Below are 23,964 nucleotides of genomic sequence, written 5' to 3' on the forward strand. Positions count from 1 at the left end.
TTGCATTTTCATAGCCTTATTGTAACATGTATTACCAGTAGCAGCTCAAAACCATATAATTTACTGTTTTGAAAAATAAAGTAATCAAGTTAATATTGAGCAGAATTCAGCCTATTGGTTTGGCCCGTCACATCGGTCCAAGTTTCTCATGTGGCCCTTTGGGAAAATGAATTGCCCACCCCTGAGGTAGACTGTGGGGTGCAAGGGCTCCAGGCCACAGTAGTTCTACAACATCCACTAGAACCTGCATACTTATGGTCGGAGCAGTGTGTAAGATTGAATCACCGGGCCCACAGTTTGAAGTGTACAATAGACACAGTGTGAGTTGTCAAAACTGTGTTTTGAAGCCAAAATCACATGCAAATCATGTGTAATTGTTTAATTAACTGAAATTAGGGGGGTGCTTGATGGACTGCCACATTTGGCATCTGAACTCAGTTTTTTTTTTTTTACGCTTTCACCCTGGCCCGGAACAGTCTCTGGCACAACCTGTCATGTCTTTTCCTCGATCTTCTTCTTCACAGTATCCATCCTTCTATCCATCTCTACAGCAATTCCATATTCATCTCCCTCCTGTATCAGTCATTCTACAAATCTGCCCATTCAGCCATGGCAGGCGATCTAAAGCACATGACTCCATCTTAACAGCTGATTGCACTAGTAGGCAGGCTAAGAGGTAAAGCTTGCTTTTACAGCACAACTTTACATCCTCTGTCAGAAAGAACTCCTGCATTTGAAGACTTTGAAGACTCTTATTTGGACTGTTCAGGACAACAAAGGACAGTGTTGCTCCCAGTTTACTGTGTAGGAAACAGATACAAACACACACATTTACACCCACACACACACCTACCTTCTCAGTGCTGTCGATGTCACAGGTAATGCCATGCAGAACCAAGTCTAGTTCAGGTCGGTAGCGGACCTTGAAGTTCTCAAAGCGCAGCCTCCCAGCCTCGGGCCACTTGTCATCCGGTCTGATGTCTGTCACCCAGGCAGCCTACACACACACACACACACACACACACAAACACAGGTCATTGAGTGAGATTCAGAAGGCCACCAGTATTGAACTCGTGACCGTGTTGGATGAGACAGGTCTCTCAGACCTGTGCACCAGTCTGTGGCAGGTGACGTTAGCTCAGACAGAACCCTGTGGAGCTCTCCCAATGTTCCACACAAACTCTGCAGGTAGTGGGGCTCCCCAATCAATTTTAAATCTGTACAATGACTATCCAACCTCCATAACCTCATCCCTTTGTCTTCATAACCAAGCCCCTAGCCTCCATAACCTAGCCCTAGTCCCCATAACCTAGCCTATGTAACACAGCCCCCAGCCTCCATTACCTAGCCTATGTAACACGGCCCCCAGCCTCCATCTGCCAGCCTATAACCACAAGCCTGTCACATCTGTATGCAGCCTCCAAACCCCCAGTCCATAAACTCTACCCGTCATCCCCAAGTCGCTAGACCTGTTGCTAGGTTACAGTGCCATTCCAAATAAAGAGATCAGATCTGGGTCTCTGTGTTTATGACACTTGAGGTACAAACTGAGGTAAAAGAATTATAGGAGTAAATCATTCTCAAATCCTTTTCTTGAATCTGGTTGATATGAAGGTGAGAGATTTTCTGAGGATGGAACGGAATACATGTTGGTCTCTTACTGATTATCTTTGATGTACACAGCTTGTTGTACTTGGGTTTAGGCAAGAGTGGACAGTATCTCTCTCTCACACACGCACACACACACACCTCTGAAAGGCTTACGCTTTTTTCTTTCTCACCTCATTGTCTATCTCGGTGTACTCGCTAACTCTCTCCACAGCAACAATGTTCGTCTCCAGCTCTGAGGTCATCCTCACCAGCCAGTTCAGCGTCTGTGTCACCTGGAAGGTGATGGGTCAAAGGTCATATAGTGTCATCATCATCACGTGTGTTTGTGTACGTAGGGTGTGTGTGTGTACGCAGGGTGTGTGTGTGTATGCGGGTGTGTGTGCGTGTCGTGGCAGCCGGGAACAGCGCCACCAGCCAGAGCTCAAACCCTCCGTGAGAAGCAACTCTCCCAGAGCTCCAGGGATAATTGAGGCCCAGATTAGCTCCTTTCCTTGTCAGTCTCCTGCACAACAAAAGGCCAGCCAGGGCACAACTCGATGGGAGACCAGGGCGCAACCGGCGAAGCTGACAGGTCACAGCCCAACTCCTGCTCTCCACCTAAATAGTTCTTTCATCCACCTGACCCCGGATGACTGACACTTTGATGAAGGCCATGCTCGTTTTTACCTTCCTGAGTTTTTTTTATGCCTTTTATTTGCACTACCCCTATGGGTCTCAGGGCCTCATTTACTAACAGGATTGCGCCCATTTCAGGCGTGAAATAGCGGAAAAAGACATAACACAGTATTTACAATGACAGCGCACTTGAGTAAAAACACATATTACCGCTGCTCCAAGGGTATAAGGGAAAGTGGGTGTGCATATTTCTAGCTCCTGTTCGCTAAACGTTTTTTTTTTCTTTTTCTCGAATCACCCATGGTGACAGTAACATGCAGGCGATTTTTCCCGTCTTTTAACGGCGCGCTAATTAACACTAATGGACGCTGATTGCCCGACGAGGATCTGGTTTGATAAATACCATGCAAAATGTTGAAATACACCGTCCGCTATTTGCGGTTGGGCAAAGGCGGAAATTAAGATGAGGTCGCAATGTTAGTAAATGAGGCCCTCAGTGAGGTTGCTCCAGTGTGTGTGCGTGTGTGTTGGTGTGATTGTATAGTCAGACTCACATTGAGAGCGTATGAGATAGAGAGGCCAACCAGACCGCTGTCCAGTGAGTCTCTGGAGATCACTGCAAACAGTGCCGAGAAGAACACCACCAGATTCCCCAGGAACTCCAGACGAATGGCCAACCACCTACACACACACACACACACAGTTATTCAATATAGGCATGGGTTACATTCTTCTCCACAATGGATGCTTGATCAGGAAAAGGTCATACTGCTGCTTCTCAGCAACACATACCCAAAAACACATGAAGTTTAGGGGCCCTGTTTGAATGATTTTATCGATCTGAATTGCAAGTATCAAACGCGAAACGCAAGTGACTTTGAGGGCGGGACTCCAGCGCTGTTGCCGGTGGGATAAATGACTCCTGTGCCCCACATACATATAAAATTGGTAGGTCTGAAGTAGCTACATTACTCATAGGTGTGGTTTGGGCGTAACGTGCAATAAACCAATTAAAGCAAAATATCACAAGAGTAGCACTTGTTCCATGGCGGATTGCTATCATAATGGTGGTTTTGCCAGGCGCACAGCAGACGCGGTTCACAGCCGAGGAGACCGACGTTCTCGTCAGGGCCGTAAAAGATTGAGAAGTGACATTGTATGGGAATGGGAGAAACCCACCTAAATAAAACCTAAATAAAACGGTAAACAGGCGTGTTTACCGTTAGCCTACTTTTTAACGTTAGCATTAATGCAATTAGCCTGAATAATTTGGGTAAATGTGTGATTTATGCCTTTTTTCACATTTTCATCCACATCCACCATGATTTCCCTCTGTGGGAATATTTTCCCTGTAATTATGTATGATTTGCAAAAATGGAAACTGTTGCGACTGTGTAGATTAAAGAAGCAAAGTGTATGCGCCTTGTGCATACCCTACATTATGGCCAAGCATGCGCCCTTAAAATGGCATCTTAATAACTGTTGGGAATGTTGTACAGTCTGAAAAGAATACTACTGTGTATGACATTTTTGTGCTTAGGGAGAGAAGCACTGCACCCCATTATGGTTAAGCGGAAGACAGACACCCAAGGAACGTTCCTATTTGTCTTAAACTTCATGCTTTGCCAACATGTCTTTGATGTCTTGCAAGTGCATGTATGAAGAGCAGGTATAGCAGAGTGTCATCCAAAGGTCACAGACTCTCACCTCCACATGTGGGAGGTGGAAAGTCTTGTCTCCATCCTGTAACATGTTTTGAACCATGTATATAAGAACTGCCTATTACTGTAAAGCTTTAAGCAACTCTGTATCGACACTTGCTTCCTTGCAAGAAATAAACCATTGAACCTGACGACTTTGTGAGCTTCTTGATAAATAAATATACCTAACAATAACGTGCCACTGACTTTAGACTACGTTTTTCCTGGTCTGTGACGGAATCGTTTTCTGAATATTTGTATTTTGTATTTTATATTGTAAATTGGCAACTTATATTTTTATTTTATGCCCACTTATATTTTATTTTATTGTATTCCACTTAGTATTGCTAGTTTATGAATCCTTAGTATAGTTAGACCACATATTTACATTTAAGATTCCTATATGTTGATTTTATGCACCTTCCTGCCAAAGCAAATTCCTTGTCTCTGCAAACTTTCATGGCGAATAAATCCGATTCTGATTCTGAAACTGCAAAATAGCCCCGGGGAACATTTGCGCTGGACCACGCCTCTTCTTTTCACTGAACCGCCCCCGGGAGCACAAGTTCATTCCCTAATTTACCGACGTGCGTCTGTGGAGGTAAACGTCTGATGTGCGTTGGGTGCAAAAAAGGAATGATACATGCGTCGGTGTACAATGTCAATTGCTCTGGGTGCAAGATAGGGCCCTAGGTCACCCAGACTTCGTATCTCCAAATTTCCCTCTCCAGTCAAACTACCCCATTAGCTCAAAAGTAATAAATAAAAGGCTTTACAAAATGCCCATCCCCCTAGTGTCAACTGCCCCACAGGTCAGTCGATATCGCAGAACAGACAAACATCCCCCCTACATTCTTCACCACCTCTTGATCTATCTCCTTTCCTGCAAGCTGCGAGCTGGTCACAGGGTGTTACTTTTCAATGAACAAAGGAGCTTACAATTCAACCACAGTTCAAACACATACAACCTTAAATTCCATGACACTATGTATGTATGGTATGTCTGTGATTTTCTGTGTATATGTTTGTGTGTCTTTGGCTGTGTATGTGTGTGGTGGTGTGTTTGGGAGTGTGTGTGTGTGTGTGTGTTTGTGCCTGCATGTGTCTGTGCACGTGTGTGTGTGTTTGTGTGTGAGTAGGAGCGTGTGTTTGTGTGGGAGTGTTTGTGTGCACGTGTGTTGACTCAGACCTGTTGGAGACTATCCACGGGTAGACACTTTTCAGGTTCTCGTCGATGGTCTTCTCATTGTGCTGGAGGAAGCGGTCCTGGTGTCCGTACGCCCGGATGACCGACAGGCCTGACACCGTCTCCCCAAAGTGAGAGTAGACGGGCGAGCGAGACACCGAGTCCAGACGACGCAGCTGGCGGGAAGTCGCCACGTAGAAACGCTGCAGCGAGGGGAAAAGGGAGGGAGGAGAAGGGTGAAGGAGGGGCAGAGGAGAGTACAGGGGTGAGGGGGGTGGAAGACAAAGTAAAGCAGGGTTCAAAGAAGCAAGGGATGGAGGAGAGGAGGGGTGGGGGAGAAGAGGGGGCGAATGGGGAGAGGGAGGGAGGGAGGAGAGGGGAAGGAGAGGAGTGGAAGAGAGGCAAGGATGGTAGGAGGATGGGATGGAGAAGATGACAGGAGGGGTGAAGGAGAGAGGAGGAGGAGAGGAGGTGGAGAGGAAGTGAGAACAGAAAGAGGACAGATGAGTAGAATGAAAGGGGGCATTCGAGGTTGATGGAGTGGTGAGATAAAGGGATAATGAGACAGAGGTGTTGAATATATCAATTTTCTCTCTCCACTTGGAGACATCTGTCCAACTAACTTTGTCTCCCAACCAATTACCACATATCTTGCCCAGTTGGTCACTTACTGTAGAATAGGCCCCAAAGTCATTTTAAATTTGAGTTTGGTTGTGATTGGTTATTGTTTAATTAATAGGGTGAGCCGACCCACGTGAACCTAACTGTCACATAGAAGTGGACTTTTCAGTTGTGGTCTGGTGCATCGCCATGTTATTTTACAATTATTGTGCGTGAATGAATATTGAGTATTTCTTCAATTGTATTACTTTCTTGTATTGTATTTTCTTGTATTTAGGAAGTTATATATTCTTCGTTAGCGAGTTTTTAAGGTAGGAGCTCTGATACTCGTCTGGTGACAGCTGATGATATCTGACTTCCCGCACACTAGTTTTCAGCCCTCGGCTCAAAAGACCCGCGAATCTGGCATGTAGAGTGCAATGTCTACAAAGAACGGCGAAGTAATAATTAAATCTATTTAGTTATTTCTTTGTTTAAGATTATTGTTTGAACTAAGTCGACAATGCAATGCATAGTGATTGCGTATGGACGTCTGTGTTGTACTATTCTTCATTGTATTTTTGTTATCCTTTCTATAGGAGACCACACACACATACAGACACACGCACACATACAGATGCACACCACGGGGAGGAATAAAGAAAGAAAATAGTGAAGTAAACCCTACATGCCCTGGACATAGTGGCCTTTAGGGTGTTCTTGCTGACTCACCTGGATGAACACATGGATAATACAAAGCTAGTGCCCAGTGTTAGAACAAATTCAGTATCTCCACTACACTTACGGTCTCACCTGCTTACAACTCTTCTTCTTTCAACGTTCTCTTTCACTTGACTGTCCTTCACTCAACTGTCATTCATTGAACTCTATCCTTCATTCAATCATCTCCATCAGTCAAATATCTTATTCACTCCACTCTTATCTCTCACAAAACTCTCTCCATCACTCAACTCACAATCACTACATGATATATAGTGTGTATATGCAAAGATATTTGTCAATTTTCCATTTCTTTCATTCTCTCTTTATCCCTTGGCCCCCTCTCCTCTACCTCCCCTCTTCTGTTCCCCCATGGCCCTCTACTTCTGCTCTTCACCTCTCTTCTCCCTCTTCCTCCACCTCCCCCCCTCTCACCTGCACAAAGTAGTAGACTATGGCCAAAGGTATGATGACAATGGTGAAGTAGGGCGTTGCGAGGCAGATGACGAAGAGGGTTCCGATCACGCCCAGAAGGCACAGGATCCAGGAGCGGAAGGAGTTGGGGATTGCTTCATCCACCGTGAACATGTCCTGAGCCAAACAGGACGTGATGTTATTAACAAGACTTCCCTCGGGAACAAGGCAGGTATGAAGAGAATGGGAGATGTGTCATATTTTATTTCACACCACAAACAGATGCTCTGCTGGGAGCCAGTGATCAGCCAGTGTTACTTTAATCCCCTCTGAACCAAAACAGAAGCAATGTCCCCCTGAGATCAAAATGAGCCCAAAGAAACGATCCCATAAACGTTCAATGGGAATGAAACGCTCCTTACTCAGATGTAAGTCATAGATTAGGGCCTATTGAATGGATTTCAATCAAATCATTTCCCAATCAATGATCTTTTACTGATGGGATGGCCTGTCTCAGGGGTTTAGGTTTAGCACGGATGGTGCTGTTCATGTATAATTGAGCCATACAGTTTATTAGACTCAGTTGTATCATCTTGCGGTTCAATTTTTGTCAGTGCACTATTTACAAGGAAGTGATGTTGGTTGTGTGCAAGGTTGGCACCGGCTGGTCGTTACCTTGGCGAAGCGGTTGACCACCCTGCCGGATGGCGTGGTGTCGAAGAAGACCATGGGCACTCGAAGGATATTGGACAGCAGCCGTGAGTGGAGGATACGAGACGCAGAGATGGCACCGTTGGCCAGGAGGAGGGTCCCCAGGAACACAAAACACCCTGGGGAGGGAGGGAGTAAAGTTTATTTGTATAGCATTTCTCGCAGATAAAATCACAAAGTGCTTCACACCAAAATACAATATAACACTACAAATAAATACAGAACATTTAAATAGAAAATAGAAACATGACAAACAACCATAAAAACCCCTCAACTAACTAAAAGCCTGCTTGAATAGCAAAGGCTTTTTAAAAGCTTCAACAGAAGTTACACACCGTAGGAAGGGAGGCAAGGCATTCCACAGCCTAGGGCCCACTGCTCGGAATGATCGATCCCCTCTAGTTTTAAAATGAGTACAGGGAACCACTAAAAGCTTCTGACCCAATGACCTCAAATTACGAGTGGGGGTATGGAGCTGTATTAAATCAGAAATGTAAGGAGGAACTTCTCCATTCAGGGCTCTGAAGGTGAGGACCAGGATTTTAAATTGAATTATGTACTGGACTGGCAACCAGTGAAGTGATGCTAAAACTGGTGTAATGTGTGCTCTTTTATTAATGTGCGTTAAAAGCCTCATCAATATGCAGGTTAAAGTCACCAATAATTAAGACCTTCTCTAGTTTGATGATGGACGATAAAAAGTCTGTGAAATCAACAAGAAAAACGCCCGCCGGGCCAAGAGGGCGGTAAATTAGCACACTGTAAAAAGCGTCAGTAGAACCGACTTTAAGCAACTGTGATTCAAAAGAGGAAACACTTTCAGAGTTTATCGCTTTGTAGGAGAATCTGTCACGATGCACAACAGCCAGCCCACCACCACGGCGTGCCAAACGAGGCATCCCAGTAACAGAACAGTCAGCAGGACAGAGCTCGATTAAGTGAACAAACTCATTTTCCCCATTTGCCACGTTTTCATGAGGAACATAAAATACATCTTCTCACTGATGAATAGCTTGTTTAATATAAAATATTTGTTAGCGATGGAGCGAGCATTGAGCAAGGCAAACTGGAGTGATGATGATTGCGGACCGGGATCCTCGACAGCTGATTGTGACGGAACTGGCCGTAAGCAGTTGACACGATCATGGTCTCCAACTGCGGAGAGCGGTCAGTCACTGACCAGGCCGTACAGCAACCATCGGCAGTGGCAGGTCCACGTTCTCACCAGCACGACTCCGGAACAGAAGAGGCCTTCGTCCAACGGGCAGAAACGACCAAGAGCGCTGCAGCCGAGAATCACCTCCACCCGCATCCCGGGGGGAAACCGGTCGCAACCACCAGGATCTTTCTCCACAACAAGGCCAGAGCAACCCCATCCAGGAAAGTCGCCTAATCTTGACTCGATCGCCAGCTCTGCAGCCCTTTCTCCTCAGTCTCCTCTCTGGATTGCCAGATCCCCTGGTCGTAAACAGGAGCCGGTACTCAGGTGAGGAGGGAGGACACGCGAACGGGGGTGGAAAGGTTTGTCTAAAACTTTCCCAGCTTTCAAAAAGTCTTTCCATGAACCCTCTGATGACCAGCAAGGAGCGTCAATCATAAATCCAAGCAGCAGAGACACAGACGTTAGACGACAGGGTTGATATGACAACAATTAAGGCGAGTACAAACGTAAAGAGTTGACACAGATGTGAAGTGGCAGCGGCCATGCCTAACACAGGCGCCATCTTGCCACGTCACAGAAAGAGAGGGAGGGAGGGATCCTTAGTCTAACTCTATAGAGTGTACACTTTCAAACTCATCTAGATGTAAGAGCTTTATGGTTTGAGAATGATGTGCATCAAGTATACCCCATTCCTAGAACCCCATCACACCCTGCTACACAGTAAGACCATAACAAAACACAGAGCCTGCAGGATAAAGAACCAATTTAGAACAAATCATATTTCTGTGAAGAATCAGGACATCTTTATAAATTTTTCTTCAACCGATTCAGGTACTTTGGGGATGTATGACAGCTCAATATGATGCCTCACTATTTCTCTGACAGTGACTGACATTGCCAAACCCACACCTGCCCATCCAATCACGAGCCCCTCACTGTCACAACAGTGACAGAGATGAGGGACAGGAAAGGACTTGGAAGATTAACTTGACTCAAGTCTAGATAGGGGTGGCGTAAGTGACATGCTGGGATACTATAGGTTATGTACAAGTGTTGGAAAAATTGTAACTGTCATCCTGTATAAGAATGATTCTGTGTTCAGTATTCCTTGGTGAAAAGCGTAACCCCAAATCTGAACTCTGAGTAAACATACAAGACCCTTATCTTGGGGCTGATGACTAAGAAGAGGGAGTTTTGGTTGTTTTAAGGAGATACTGTGAGACAAAGACTATAGGTGGAGACGCAAGGTCTGGTGACCATTTGTTGACACCTATGTGAAGGAGCTTTTAAGACCCCAGGACTGGCGATCCTGTTGTTGTGTTTCAACAATCGTAAACACGCACGCACACCATGTCTATGCAAGGGAGCCAATGAAGAAGAGCCATGGGACATGAGCATGCCTTTGTTTTAACCAATGACTGTCAAGATAAGGTCTGTTTAAATAGCTAGCTAGCACAACATGCTAGCAGACAACTTTGTAGCTCAATGGCGTGAGATGTTTTGTTTCCTTGCGTCTGGCCACAAGCAATAAAGCTTTCTTAAATTGTTCACCCACTGACTGTGCAACGCTAGAGTCATTTTTCTGACAACAAGGCTTTCTCCTATACCCACAATCATAGGAGCAGTGATGCATGGGTAGAGGGTGACAGGGGGGTTGGGATCTTGACAGGATTCCCACTACTTTACACTAGAATGAACTGACAGAACTGCTGCGTAAGGCGGGTTGCTCCACAATGCAAAGAGACAGCAGGGGTTGGAAAAGCATTAGAAAAATGGAGCTGCAAGCAGTGAATCTGGGGTTCAAGCCAACACAAGTCTTTTTGCATTTTCACAAATACGATAAGGGTTTGGCAAATCTTGTTTTGAAGACCCTGTATAGTGATTCAAACCAACTGTTCTGGGGGGTATTCCAGGTAGCGGGTTTAGTGAAAACTTTGAGTTGTTTAACCCTGAAAAGAGGCATACTCCGAGTTCCAAGTTCCGGAAAGAGAGGTAACGAAACCTTTTGGTAAGTTTCCATGGTAACTTACTCCGTAAAACTAAACTTTCCATGCCAAACTCTGCATTTCTACCGTTCCCTCCCACTGAGCCTGATAGCTTTGGCAGACACGGCATATCATTTCCTGGTTCAGCCGCGCGATCTCAAACAAAATGTAATTTGCTTAGTTATACGCTAGGAGACGATTTTAAAATTGCGATTCGATGTGCTTTAATTCCCTGATGAATACCTAAGTTAACGTTACCGTTTCCCGTCACAATCTGTAATTTATTTTTGCAACATTCTCAGCCCTTGGGCCTTCGTCGCTGGTGTTAAATGCCATGGACATGCACTCAGAATTGACAAAATGCCTTTGGGCACTGAAATAAATACAAATAATTGAAATTGTATTTGTTCTTCTTCATTGCCCACAAATAGATATCTTAGTGAGTAGCCTAGCCTATTTCTATTGGCTATTGTTCCTACAATTTACATGATTCATATGATTCCACAATTTACATGATGTACCATCCTGAAACCCGTGTTTCAGCAAATCTATTTCAACATTGTAGGGGGTCAATAATGGCCAAACAACCGAAACTAATTCCCCTATGGTTTGAAGGAAGATGGGAAACTGAACAGTATATTAACATTAACCAAATAATGCCAATACCAATGGAATTACAGTCATTTGACTATTTAGATTTTTGGGTTTAATCAGAGCAAGAATGGTCAAATTAAGGCTAAATCATTTTGTTCATATTGCAAATGAATTATATCAATGAAGGTTAACTCTTATGCCTACTCTACCATGATTATTGTAAACCAGAGATAGAAAGCAAAAGGTGAGGAAGAAGGAGTAGGACAAGCTACAGCTGAGGAGAACGTCTCAGGAGATCAATAATACAGAACAATGCTTCACAATTCCTTAAGAATAACTACAATCACACCAGCATCTTGACCATTACTTATCAACATGACTAGCAATGCTACAGTTAGTTACACAATGAGATGTGAGAGCCATCAAGTTGAGACTCCATTCAGTAAATCCATATTTTACCATATGAGAGGTGGGGGCAGGTTAATAGCCTTACAAGATCAGCCTTTATTATTCTGCCCTAAGTACACCATCTCTTGGTCAAATAGAAATTCAGGGAAACTGCTACTACAAGTTGAAATAGGCACCGTTGATATTTAAACTTTGTATCATGTCGAATATGATTAAAACCATGGTGACGTCGAGGCTACAATCACAAGCGTAGCCTATAAGCAAAATATGCATTACCTGTTCGTAGTATGTTTTTATATGTAATATAACATTGAACATGCTATTTAATTAAGTCCAACACTTTTTTCCTGTAATGATAACGGAGAGTGGGGTTAAATGTTCAATGTATGGACTGGCTATTGCATTCAAATAGTAAATGCATTGACTCGGCAGCAATTGCCCTCGCCAATTGTAGCTATAGGCTACGCTGCTACAGCCGTGTTGCTTTTTTCCGTAATATGTGCTCAGATTGACCATGAACACAAAATAAAATGTACATCTAAAGTGTGGTGAAGTACGACAACGTTTTTTGTCGTCGGTTGCCATGGTGAATCCGAGTATCGGAGCTCCATAGATGTTGGCGTTTGGTAGTATTCATGCACGCGCTAAACTCAGAGTTGCAGTACTCCGAGTTGAGTTAACAAATTCATATCAGCTTTTCTGGAACCGAATTTTCGGAGTTTCCCATGTTAGAGTAACTCAACTCAGAGTTCAGGGTTGATCTCAGAGTTTGTTAAACCTGGAATACCCCCCTGGAACCGAAAAGTCAGAGTTACCCATTTTAGGGTAAATCAACTCAGAGTTCATGTTAGTTTCACACTTTGTTAAACCCGCTTCCTGGAATAACCTCTGGTCTCTCTCAGCCAGCATCTGGTCTCTCTCAGCCAGCATCTGGTCTCTCTGCCAGCATCTGGTCTCTCTGCCAGCGTCTGGTCTCTCTGCCAGCGTCTGGTCTCTCTGCCAGCGTCTGGTCTCTCTGCCAGCATCTGGTCTCTCTGCCAGCTTGTGTTGCTTTGGGTTCATTCATGCAAACAGATGAATCCCTTACTCCCAGTGTAATCCCAGTGTATTCCAGTCGTCTTTCAAAAGTGTAGGCCCTGTAGGGGCTAAAACCCTGTTGTTTTTGTGCTGATTGATTATTATGTGGGAGTTTGTGCGATAGACTAATGCGGGGGGGGGGTTAGTTTGTGCGATCACATTTATTTTTTTGACGACGTAGTTAAGGCGGCAGGCGTGTGTTGATTAGGCTGTTTAGCCCTGTATTTTCTATTATTATTATACCCCTTATTTACATTTTTTAAAGTTTGCAACCCGACTTATCTCTAAGAATCAGAGCAAAAAAACAGGAGACCAGCAACACTTCAACTCAATCACAGCAACTAAAGGAGGTTCAAGTGTTGAGCTTGACAACTTACTCCAACATGTTGTACACAACAATTGTAACTTGTTTAACTACATGCTCTTATTGTTCTTCCCTTTGGGACTTATTTGGTTGCACAATGTTTGGGGCTATCTCGTTGTTGTGATCAGTGACCTATGCACTTTTGTAAAACTCTCTCTTGGAAGTTGCTTTGGATAAAAGCATTTGCTAAATGCATGAATGTAAATGTGTTCCTAACAGCATAACAACAACACAATGTTGTCAACAACATCTAAACTGATGTTTCAGACCGAAAATAGAACAGTGTCGTTCTGGGCCCTTCATCAACCATCAAAAGGAGCACTTTACCCCCTGTGGAGAAACACCCCCTCATTTGTGGGTGATAAAGACTACCCTTCTCTGGGTATCTGTGTGTGGGGTGTTCTGCAAACACACACTGGGCCTATCTAACCAATCTGAAACGCAAGTTTCATACACAAAACGCAAGTAGGCCTAACATTGTGGGCGGAACTCGGGCTCTGTTGCTATCATACCGGCGGGATAAATGACTCTTTTGCCCGACGCAAAATCTAAAATGGGTCGATCTGAAGTAGCTACATTAATCATAGGTGTGGTTTGGGCGTAACGTGCAATAAATTAATCAGAGCGTCATCTCACCTTCCCTTTAAAAGCAGGCGCGCTTGTTCCATGGCGGATTGCTATTATAACGGCGGATTTGCCAGGCGCATGCCAGGAGCGGTTCACAGCCGAGGAGACCAACGTTCTCTTCAGGGCCGTAAAAGACAGAGAAGTGACATTGAATGGGGATGGGAGAAACCCACCCAAATTAGCTTTGTCCTTATTTACTTTTGTGGTCATTGCCAGGGGCCGATCTACCGGGGTGGCATGGGGTGGCAGCTGCCACCCTAAAAATAGCCTTGCCACCCCAGCTTCCACCCCCGTTGGCAGCTTTGAAAACAAAGAAAAGTAGCGGCTCCTCGGACATTTGCGAGAGTGAATTTCTAATATCCCACTGCAAATGAATGCAGCACTACTTCAACCCCCCTCCCCACTCCGCCGAGTCAGACATTTGCGAGAGCAAATTTCTAATATACAAACCCAAACAAAATCTGCAGATTTTTTTCACATTTTCTGTGGTTATTCAGACAGAAAATCTGCAGAATTCCGATTGCCTTTCTGTTCTTGTTCCACAACAATTTGACGCCGAATATGGTCAATTGAATGTTGACAGACTTTGTAGAACAGTATTGATCCATCCTCATAAAGATTGCCTGAAAACTCCCTGGCCCTGTCTATTCCTGTAATTTTGGTTGATAAGTGTTTCTATGTCAATTCGTTTAACTATTGGTTACACTAACGTGAACATCAGTTTCAGGGTTGACAGCCTTGCTTTGATTGCTATCACAGACCTACTACCTAGACTGGTGGCAATGGGCTCTGTTTAAAGGTAAATTATTTCGAAATAATAGAGACGTAATGTGAGTTGACAAGTTTATAAAGATTTTACCTCAGACCAATGCATTCTATTTGAAATTCCACAGGTTTTTTTTCTGAATTCTGCTCTCGCAAATTATGTTTGGGCCAGCTAATATCCCACTGCAAGTGAATGCAGCACTAGACGACTCCAACCACCATCCCCACTGCGCCGAGACCGAGGTGAAATCAGTTTTATATTCGAGATTCAACAGATATTCATATTCGTACCTCCGTTCAGGCTCCGTGTCATATTTAGCGACTGGGGTAAAAGAGTAGACCGCTTGAATGCCGAAGACATTTGAATACACCATTTCAGTTTTTCTTCAATATTTTCAAAATTGACCATACAAACTTCAAACTTTTTGCACATTCTTCTACTACTACTTTTCTAGTTTTGCCCCTGCATTGTATCCATGTCACATTCTCATTGGGGGCTGAGCCCCCCTAAAGGTCTGATCCTAGAAACGCCTCTGGATACTAGCTAGTGGACCATAGCTTGTCAAGGCTGATAGACGCTAGATAGCAAATGGACCAGAGCTTCTCAAGGATTATACTAGTTAGCGGACCAGAGCTTCTCAGGGAACCAATGCTATTTAGCCAACCATAACTTCTCCATAACTAAGGAAAACAGACGCTAGTTTGCCGACTATAGGTTCTGTGAGGTTGGATGAAATACAGAGGGTTCAAGTGATCAGTCAAACTGAAAAATATAACAGCAACAAGAGCAAAGCAAGCAAGCATTGATGACAAAGAGCAGTGGGTGGAAACCATGGTTACCTTGGGCCACGCCCAGCACTCCGAATACGCCCACTCGGGTGTCCCTCTTCCAGGTGGGGTAGGTCATGTTGAAGTACTCCACCGCATCATTGGTCCAATCGCTGAGCCACAGGTTCTGGCCAATGAAAGCAATGTTCTGGATGAAGTAGACCAGGAAAACCATGGAGGAGTAGACCCAGCCCATGGCACTCAGGTATTGGATATAGAGTGAGAATTTCACCTGGACAAGAGAGGGGATGGTTAGTGTGGGTGGGTGGGTGAGTGAATTAGTAAGTGTGTGTCTGAGTCTGTGTGTGTGTGAGAGAGAGTGTGAATAACTTACCTGACCAGTTTCCATGGTTTCCTTCTCTATGAGCCTCTGTCCTTTCTTGGTCTCATCAGAGTCTTTTGGTTTGTGTATGGAGCTGTTCTTCCTTAACCTGACACTGTACACACACGCACACGCAACGCACACACACACGCCCACACAAACACAATTTGTCAATAATGATAGAATCATTAACACACACACCACAAACGCATACCTTTACACACGCCACACACACAATTCAAATGAGTAATTTGACAATTCTGTCATTCAAACTAGTGAAAATAATCCCATCCTTCCTAAAACACATCCCTCCTTCCAGTGTTCCCTCTCCTCAGCGCGTGGATGTGGGGAAGGAAGATATGATAGCGATATTAATCGGAGTGTGTGCTGCCTGTACTGGACGCACACTGTAGTGAGACTTTTACTGATGAATGGAAAGATAATCTGCATCAGGATATGCAAATGATTCATTCAAATTGTAGCTGTCAAAACATGTGTGTCTGAATGTGGGACACACAAATGTGTGTGTGTGAAATTAAGCTTGCCCGGCTTAATTTGTGATAATGTGTAATGAGCATTCATGATTTGAGGACCTCATTAAAAAGAATATTTAGCAGAGGGGGACCCTGTAGACCTGATCTGTCTGTGCACTGACCCAAGATAACTCTGCTCTACTCTGCTCCTGACACATTGGCAGCATGCATGGCATGGTATTGCACACAGTACTTATTTGTTACTGTATAGTTGCTGTGTGAAACCCCCATACCTTCCTACCTGCAGTACCTAGCTAACTTCATACCTACAGTACCTACCTACCGTACCTACCTACCTACCTACCTGCTTACCTACCTACATACTGTACCAGCCTACCTTCCTACCAGCCTACCTTCCTACCATACCGACTGTCCTACCTACAGTACCTGCCTTCCTTCCTTTCTTCTTACCTTCAGTACCTACTCACCTACCTACCTACCTTCCCTACCTTATTTCCTACCTACAGTACCTACCTACCTACCCACCTACTTACCTACAGTGCCTACCTACAGTACCTACCTACACATATGCGCACGCGGACCTACCTGCCGTTGCGCTGACTGCGTCGGATACTGCTCCCCCTCTTCAGGGAGGTGGAGACGACATCCTCCAGAGGCGAGTCAGCCCCAGCCTCGTGTCCCTCCGGCTCCAGCTCCACCTGCTCTGTCTCTGCCTCTGGGGCTGCACACACACACACACAAACACAAATGGACACACACAGAGTTAGACTCGCACACAACCACTAAAGTGTACACAAAGACCACGAAGACCTAAGACACACACACAACCAGGAGTTAGACACACACCAGGAGGAGTTAGACACACAGCTGGAGTTAGACACACAGCAGGAGTTAGACACACAGCAGGAGTTAGACACACAGCAGGAGTTAGACACACAACAGGAGTTAGACACACACCAGGAGGAGTTAGACACACAGCAGGAGTTAGACACACAGCAGGAGTTAGACACACAGCTGGAGTTAGACACACAGCAGGAGTTAGACACACAGCAGCAGTTCGACACATACCTATGTGTGTGGGAGCCTTGCTGCTCTCTTCCTTGGCGTATGTGTCCAGGAAGTCAGCGAAGGCCCCCCTGGTAGCCCTCAGGTGGGAATAGGAGCCCACCTCCGACACCACCCCGTTCACCAGAACCACGATGTCATCCACATAGGGCAGGAAGCTCACGCCGTGTGTCACCAGGATACGGGTCTGTACTCACACACAGCACACAGACAAAGACACAAAAACACACATGGGCATCCACACATGCACATAGACACACACACTCATGCGTGCACATGCACACACACACACACCTTCATTGAAGAGGTTCAATGAGACAATCAGGAGATCTTGTATAATTTGTGTTAAGGCCCAAATATACTTCACGCTAAGTATGTGTACGCAATACGCAAATGGCAGCAGCAGGGGCCTGTACTACGGTTCAAGATCAACATGCTCTGGATTACTTTCCCGGCTACGCGAAGCCTAACAATCGGAGTCACGATAAGCCGTACTACGACGGCAGTTATCAACTCTCTAACTCAACCCGGATCTTCCCGATCTAGAGACGTGCGCGTTCGCATAAAGGGGCGGTGCTTGCATCGTATGTCCAATCGCAAACATGGACAAAACAAGAGCCGCATATTTCACGCAAGAGGAGCAGACAATAATCTTACAAACTTTGTCTACACCTCCTGTGTGAAATATTGTAATACAAGCATATCAGGAATACAGACATATAATACAGGCACAATTCAACAAAGACGCTGCTGCCAAGCTGGCAGAAAATAGCATACGCTGTAGATGCGTAAGCTATATGACTTATTGAAGATGTGACCATAATTACACGTGTGCATTCCACAACCTTAAACTTTTGTTGCTGTATTATTTTAGTTGCAACCCTGCAGTGGCAAACGATCGTGGGAGCAAATACAAAATAAATATAAAACCATAATTAAAAACGGTAAGTAGCAGTAGGCAATAGATATTTTAAGGCCAACAAGTACAAGGCTGAATTGCCCGAATGAGTCCCTTTTGTGGGATATTGTATAGATACAAAAGGCCTGTAGAACAATTAAATTGATTGCAGCCAACAGGAAAAAAAATTAGGCAATGGGGGGGTGGACTTCATGGACTTCATTCCTTCAGGACTTCATTTCTGCCGAAGAGCTGTCCCTCTCCAGCTATCAGGGTCACCCCATGATGGAAGGAGTGGAAGGGGGCATTTCTTCAGACCCTAGTGGCAGCAGGTTGGAAGCCCAGGCATATGTATGTTTCAAGTAATCTATGTGACCATGTTCATTCAACAATTATTTATGAATATTGTAGGAGTGACATGTATTACTGTTCTCTGCAGTGACAGGAAATACAGTGGTGTTGTTGCCACCACCCACTGTCGTCCCACTGTGCCATACAGAGGTAACAGTGAAACTAATAGTCATACTCCAGTATGTATGCCATATGTGGTTGCTGAATATTGATCAAATATACCATTTACTTTCTCAAGTGGAGGTCCTAGATGATCAGGAAACTGTGTCTGCCTGCTCAGATAGCATTTCTTGCAACACAGATGGTGAGAGTGTGTGAACGTGTGGCTGTGATTGAAGTGTCTGTAATGACTTACTAATGGTGTTCGTCTCAACATAAGACACAAGTCCTTAAAGTGCTCATTTCAAATATGACTCAACTGATTAAATTGCTTTGGTGTTAAACTCAGCAGGAAGAGGAACTTCTTCCTCCCCCTGAGCCTAGGGCCTCCTAGCAATGAACCTTGTAGTAGTCAAATGGACACCTTCAACTTTGTCCAAGTGTGCCTTGGAAAGGGACAATATTCTTTATCTGTTTCAGGTTGGAGCGGACAATGCGAGGCAAAAAAAAACCCTGGAGCTCGATTATAAGAGGCTTTTAATAAAAATAAAAATTAAAGGCTGGAGACAGAAAAACTGGAATATGAGAAGAGAAAGTACATGACTGAATGAATGACACCAAACTTAGTTACACTTACATATTTTTCTGTGTTCCTAGGGAAGGGAGAACACATGAGGGTGTATTTGTTAAACTTTTTTCTACGTGTTGGTCTTTTTATACCTTTTTGTGGCTTTCTGTTTTGCCTTTTGAATCTTTTTTGGGGGATTTCATCACTTCTCTCTTTCAATCTCCTATTTATTAACGTTGAAAAATGCTATAAAAGTGAATGAAACATCAAAATTCAATGAAAGTAGTGAAATGATCATTTATGTATCACTTGTGAAGAGCTTTGTACAGATACCCATTGTTCTTTTTGGTTTGAAAGGTTTTGGTTGGGAAAAAGTAAACACATTTCTGATATGGAATTTATTAGAAAATGGGTCAAGGCAACCCAAGGACAACAGAATGGGTTGAGGGGAGACACCCCAGTGAATAGGGATAATATATCAACATGAAACCTCCAGTTGATAACTAATAGTAGGTCAAATATTGTTTTCATTACTAGTTTCCTGTAAATGTATGTTTAAATGAGCAAATGATTAAGTTGTAAAATATGATATCATTTGCATACATTTCCAGAACGGAAATCAGAACATAGAGTGAAAAACCTTGTTTCATTTTGTCAACATATTAGAGTCCAAAGTTTTTACAAAGGGCACTTTGGATATCTCTTTTTCATCACTCCATTAATCAGAATATGGTGGCAACAGCCATTAAAGAAAATCCATTGCAAATTGCGCGGCAGACCGAGTTCTTGCTCAGGTTCTCTGCATCACCCACACTATAAAAGTACCCATAGCGAAATGCTATGCGTTTGTGGGACAGAGTGCACAGCGTCAATGTGTCGCATTGGCAACATACGGCTCAAGAAGCTGGCAATCTACGTGTGTGGTGGCGCTCAGAAAAGAGCCAGAGCTAGGGTAACACTGTAAATGGCAGCTGTATTGCATATTTCTTTCAGTAATGTCCCGTTGCAAATTAAGCCTTTACTGCAGCAATTATGTTTCTGTCTTCTTTTTTTCAATACAGTAACTTCACATTCTATTAAGCTACTCTGACATATGTTGTGCATTTTTTGTTCTGAATTTCTGTAGCAAAAGAAACAAAATGCATGCATTTACTAAACCCAACAAAACAAAAATGTAGAGGCTTCAAAAGAAACTGCATTGCAAACACAATCTATAATCCATATAATGTGAGACCTGACACATATAAAGAATGCAGTTTCTGTGATTCCATCTGATGTTAGTGTTTTTATGACATTGTGCTATGATTGATTAAATGTTCCTGTGAAAAACGAACATGTGTTAGTGTTTGGTAGACATGGTGTCATGTTTAGTGTATTTTTGTGTTATGCCCATTAGTGTTTGAGTTTAGTTTGCAATGTGTGATTTTGAGCATGAAATTAACAGTTTTGCCAATTGTGTGTGGTAGGTGTGTTGGTGCGTTAAGAGTTTAGAAAACTTGTTTAAGGTATTGACAAAACTGTCATAGCGATTGTAAAAAACTGTAACCTGCTCCCGACCAGGTTAGCCGTTCAGCATGTGTTACCATGGCGATATACCCCGGTAACAAGTAATCCACCGTCGTAGTACAGAAAACCCTGGGTTGAACCTGAAGTTACCTCGCTAACGTCAAATCTTGATTCGTAGTACAGGCCCCAGGTGTCCTGTGTTCTTCTGGTGCGTATTTTATGTACGTCTCTCTAGGGATAACAGTTTTTTTTTTTATTGCTTATATGCATTGGTCAATACAGAGGACCCATCACATGTCTCCAAATGTTCAGCTCACTCAAACACTGGAAACTATTCTTATTCTCAAATCATTCACTGTCTGTGATGCACTTGTGACGCAAAATGGTAAACACAGGCGGCAAACAGTAAACACAACGACAACACAGTTGTCATCTGTAACACAATATCTCAAAATTGTTCATACTTGTTTGTACTGGTGGTTTGGGACAATGTCCGTTTTCACCGTGTTGCCTGTATATGAGAATAGTTCAACCTCAACCAGCAATCTTTACTGTAAATGTTTGCCATCCACCATACATCCCTTTTTTCAACCCAATTGAAGAGTTTTTCTCTGCTTGGCGGTGGAAGGTCTATGACAGAATTCCATATACCAGGGTAAATCTCCTACAGGCAATGGAATTGGCCACAGGTATGTTTTCAAGGCTGGATCCAGCACCACAGAGGGTTTAGACCTTGTTTTCCTTGTTCTTTATTGACAGTACTAAGTTGTGATGGTTACTGTAATATTTTCTTTATTGCTAAATGCATTTACTGTGTATTCATAAACACATTTGTCTTTACATATAAATACATGCCCTAGATGCTGTGTTCTCCATCTTTTTGTGTTGTGTCTAATGATTGCTCCATAGTGTTTATATATTGATTTGCTGTGTTTATGTTCTGAAGGCACTGTTTGATTTTGAGCACAGGTTAAATGCTTTAGGTGCGAGTGTTTGATTTTGCCAGAAGAGTCAGTGGTTTCGTAGTTGTAGTACACAATGGAGGTTGATTAATCGTACCAAACTGGAGCATACCAAGGTCTCCTCATCCACTCTGTGTGTGTGCGTGTGTACGTGTAGGCACTTGCGTGTACGTGTAGGCACTTGCGTGTACGTGTAGGCACTTGCGTGTGCGTGACACTGACCTTGTTGCGGAGCAGTCCGCTGGGTCCTATCACCTGCTCAAACAGGTGCTTCCCGACATGGGAGTCCACAGCAGAGAGAGGGTCGTCCAGCAGGTACACATCAGCCTGGCTGTAGGCTGCCCTGGCCAGGCTCACACGCTGCTTCTGGCCCCCAGACAGGTTGATACCCTGGAGGAGGAACACCAGGGGGAGGGAGGGACCAGGGGGGGAGGTGGGGGGGGGGGGGGGGGGGGGGGGGGGGGGGGGGGCACCGGGGGGAAACCAGGGGTGAGGGGGGGGGGCACCATAGGAAGACCAGCAGGAGATGTGAAGGAAAGTTTGGGTTGCAGTCCAAGAATCTCTCAGACAGTCACTTTATCAGAGAGGATGTGTTATGTGGATGGCTAAGGGGCATTGGTACTGACCATTGAAAATTGTTTAATTAGAACCCAATCTAAAGTGATTATATTCAGCTGAATTTAGTAAGGAAATCTGGACCCAGACTGTGGAGGGGGCTCGGTGGGGAGAATAGAGTATTTTCGTTGAGTATAACCCTAACCCTATGACACATCCTCCTCAACTTATTATTCTACGTTGGCATTTAAATGAGCTGAATTGATTGGAATGATCTATGTCATTTGTGTGTGTATGTGTGTGTGTTGCAGTGAGTGTGTGTTTCTTATGTGCACGCGTGTGAGTTTGTTTCTCAATATGTCTGTGTTTCTCTGGATGTGTGTGAATGTGTGTTTATGTGTGTGGGTGTGTGTGATGTGTGTTTCTCTGTGTGTGTGTGTGTGTGTAGGTGTTCATGTGAGTATGTCACCCCGTTACTTAGCAGCATTAAGCAAGGAATCTACATCAGGGGAGTTCCCTGGATTCATTGGGTTCGATCAGGACCTGTCTGTCACTCTGTCAAGCCTTTATTTCAGTCAACATACCTCTGACTTCTTCACTTGAAGCAGTTCCACCCCCCTCCCCAGACACAGACACACAGACTTAATTAACTCTGTGTGTGTGCACTTTCATGTGCATGTGTGTGTGTGTGTGTGTGTAGTACATTTTCCTTCTCTGGGAAGAAGTTGCCCCGAGGCACATACTTCTAACATCCAAGTGTAGTATATCAAAACATCTTTGGGGTTTTCATTCCAGCCCTTCCCCAGCAGAGCCCCAAGCTATTTTCTCCCACCTTCTCCCCGATCTCGGTGAGGTCTCCCCCGGGCAGAAGCTGCAGGTCGGGGGCCAGGGCGCAGGCCTCCACCACCCTCTGGAAGCGCTTCTCCTCCACCGGAGACCCAAACAGGACGTTGTCCCTCAGAGTGGCATTCTGGATCCAGGCCTGCTGGGGAACGTAGGCTACCGAGCCCTGGAGGGAGGGAGGGAGGGAGGGAGGGAGGGAGGGAGGGAGGGAGGGAGGGAGGGAGGGAGGGAGGGAGGGAGGGAGGGAGAAGTTGGAGGAAATCAGGGATGTGTGGAGAAAGGAAGAGGAGAGGTGGGAGGTAGAGAAGATAGAGCGAGGGATGGAGGGAAAAGAAGGAGAGGGAACGATGGGGGGCAAGAAAAAGAGAGGTCAAGAGACCGTCCATTTCAGCCTTCCCAAAACATGGCGTATCTTCTTATAGTTGCCTAAGCAACACGGTTCCACATCTCCTCTCAGGAAGACCTCAAGCAAGCTCAAAGCTCTCGTGATTGTCTCCCTACTGTGTGTTTGAGCTGCACAGCTTCTTTTGTGTGTCTAATTTAAGTGGCCTTGGATTGAGAAGTATAGACGGCTGCATGTATTCTCCGTTTGGTGCAGTCACTCAAACAGAAGGCTTGTCCACATTCACAGTGAATGTTTCATCCTGACCCACTTGAATTAGCCGTCCCAGATCTACCATGAGCACTTGTCGCCAACCCTCAAGACTCCATACCTGGATGTTGACAAAGCCTTTGATGCTGTGCATCTCCCCTAGCAACGCTGACATCAGTGAGGACTTTCCGGAACCCACTGCCCCCACCACCGCCACCAGGCGGCCTGGTTTGATCTCCAGTGACACACTGGAAGCGCAAACACACACATCACACACATGTGCAGGCATGCAAACATACCGTACGCAAACAGGTAAGTATACGCCTGCACATACAGGCACAC

At 44.6% G+C, this 23,964-nt stretch overlaps 1 protein-coding gene across 2 annotated transcripts in view; it reads right to left on the bottom strand.

The window, feature by feature from the left end:
• The window catches only part of abcc2 (ATP-binding cassette, sub-family C (CFTR/MRP), member 2), a 51,238-nt gene that overhangs the window by 11,415 nt on the left and 15,859 nt on the right, over positions 1-23,964 (bottom strand). For both annotated transcript variants that reach the window (XM_047029291.1, XM_047029290.1), the window contains 13 exons: positions 23,744-23,870; positions 23,020-23,196; positions 21,855-22,022; positions 17,252-17,435; positions 16,769-16,904; positions 15,702-15,804; positions 15,380-15,599; positions 7,522-7,676; positions 6,868-7,023; positions 5,116-5,315; positions 2,781-2,907; positions 1,782-1,883; positions 854-997 (listed from right to left, as the gene is read on the bottom strand). In XM_047029291.1, coding sequence (XP_046885247.1) covers positions 854-997; positions 1,782-1,883; positions 2,781-2,907; positions 5,116-5,315; positions 6,868-7,023; positions 7,522-7,676; positions 15,380-15,599; positions 15,702-15,804; positions 16,769-16,904; positions 17,252-17,435; positions 21,855-22,022; positions 23,020-23,196; positions 23,744-23,870 — 1,999 coding nt within the window. The remainder of the gene's footprint in view (positions 1-853; positions 998-1,781; positions 1,884-2,780; positions 2,908-5,115; positions 5,316-6,867; positions 7,024-7,521; positions 7,677-15,379; positions 15,600-15,701; positions 15,805-16,768; positions 16,905-17,251; positions 17,436-21,854; positions 22,023-23,019; positions 23,197-23,743; positions 23,871-23,964) is intronic.

Source organism: Hypomesus transpacificus, chromosome 11 (assembly GCF_021917145.1).
Source record: "Hypomesus transpacificus isolate Combined female chromosome 11, fHypTra1, whole genome shotgun sequence".
NCBI classification, from domain to species: domain Eukaryota; kingdom Metazoa; phylum Chordata; class Actinopteri; order Osmeriformes; family Osmeridae; genus Hypomesus; species Hypomesus transpacificus.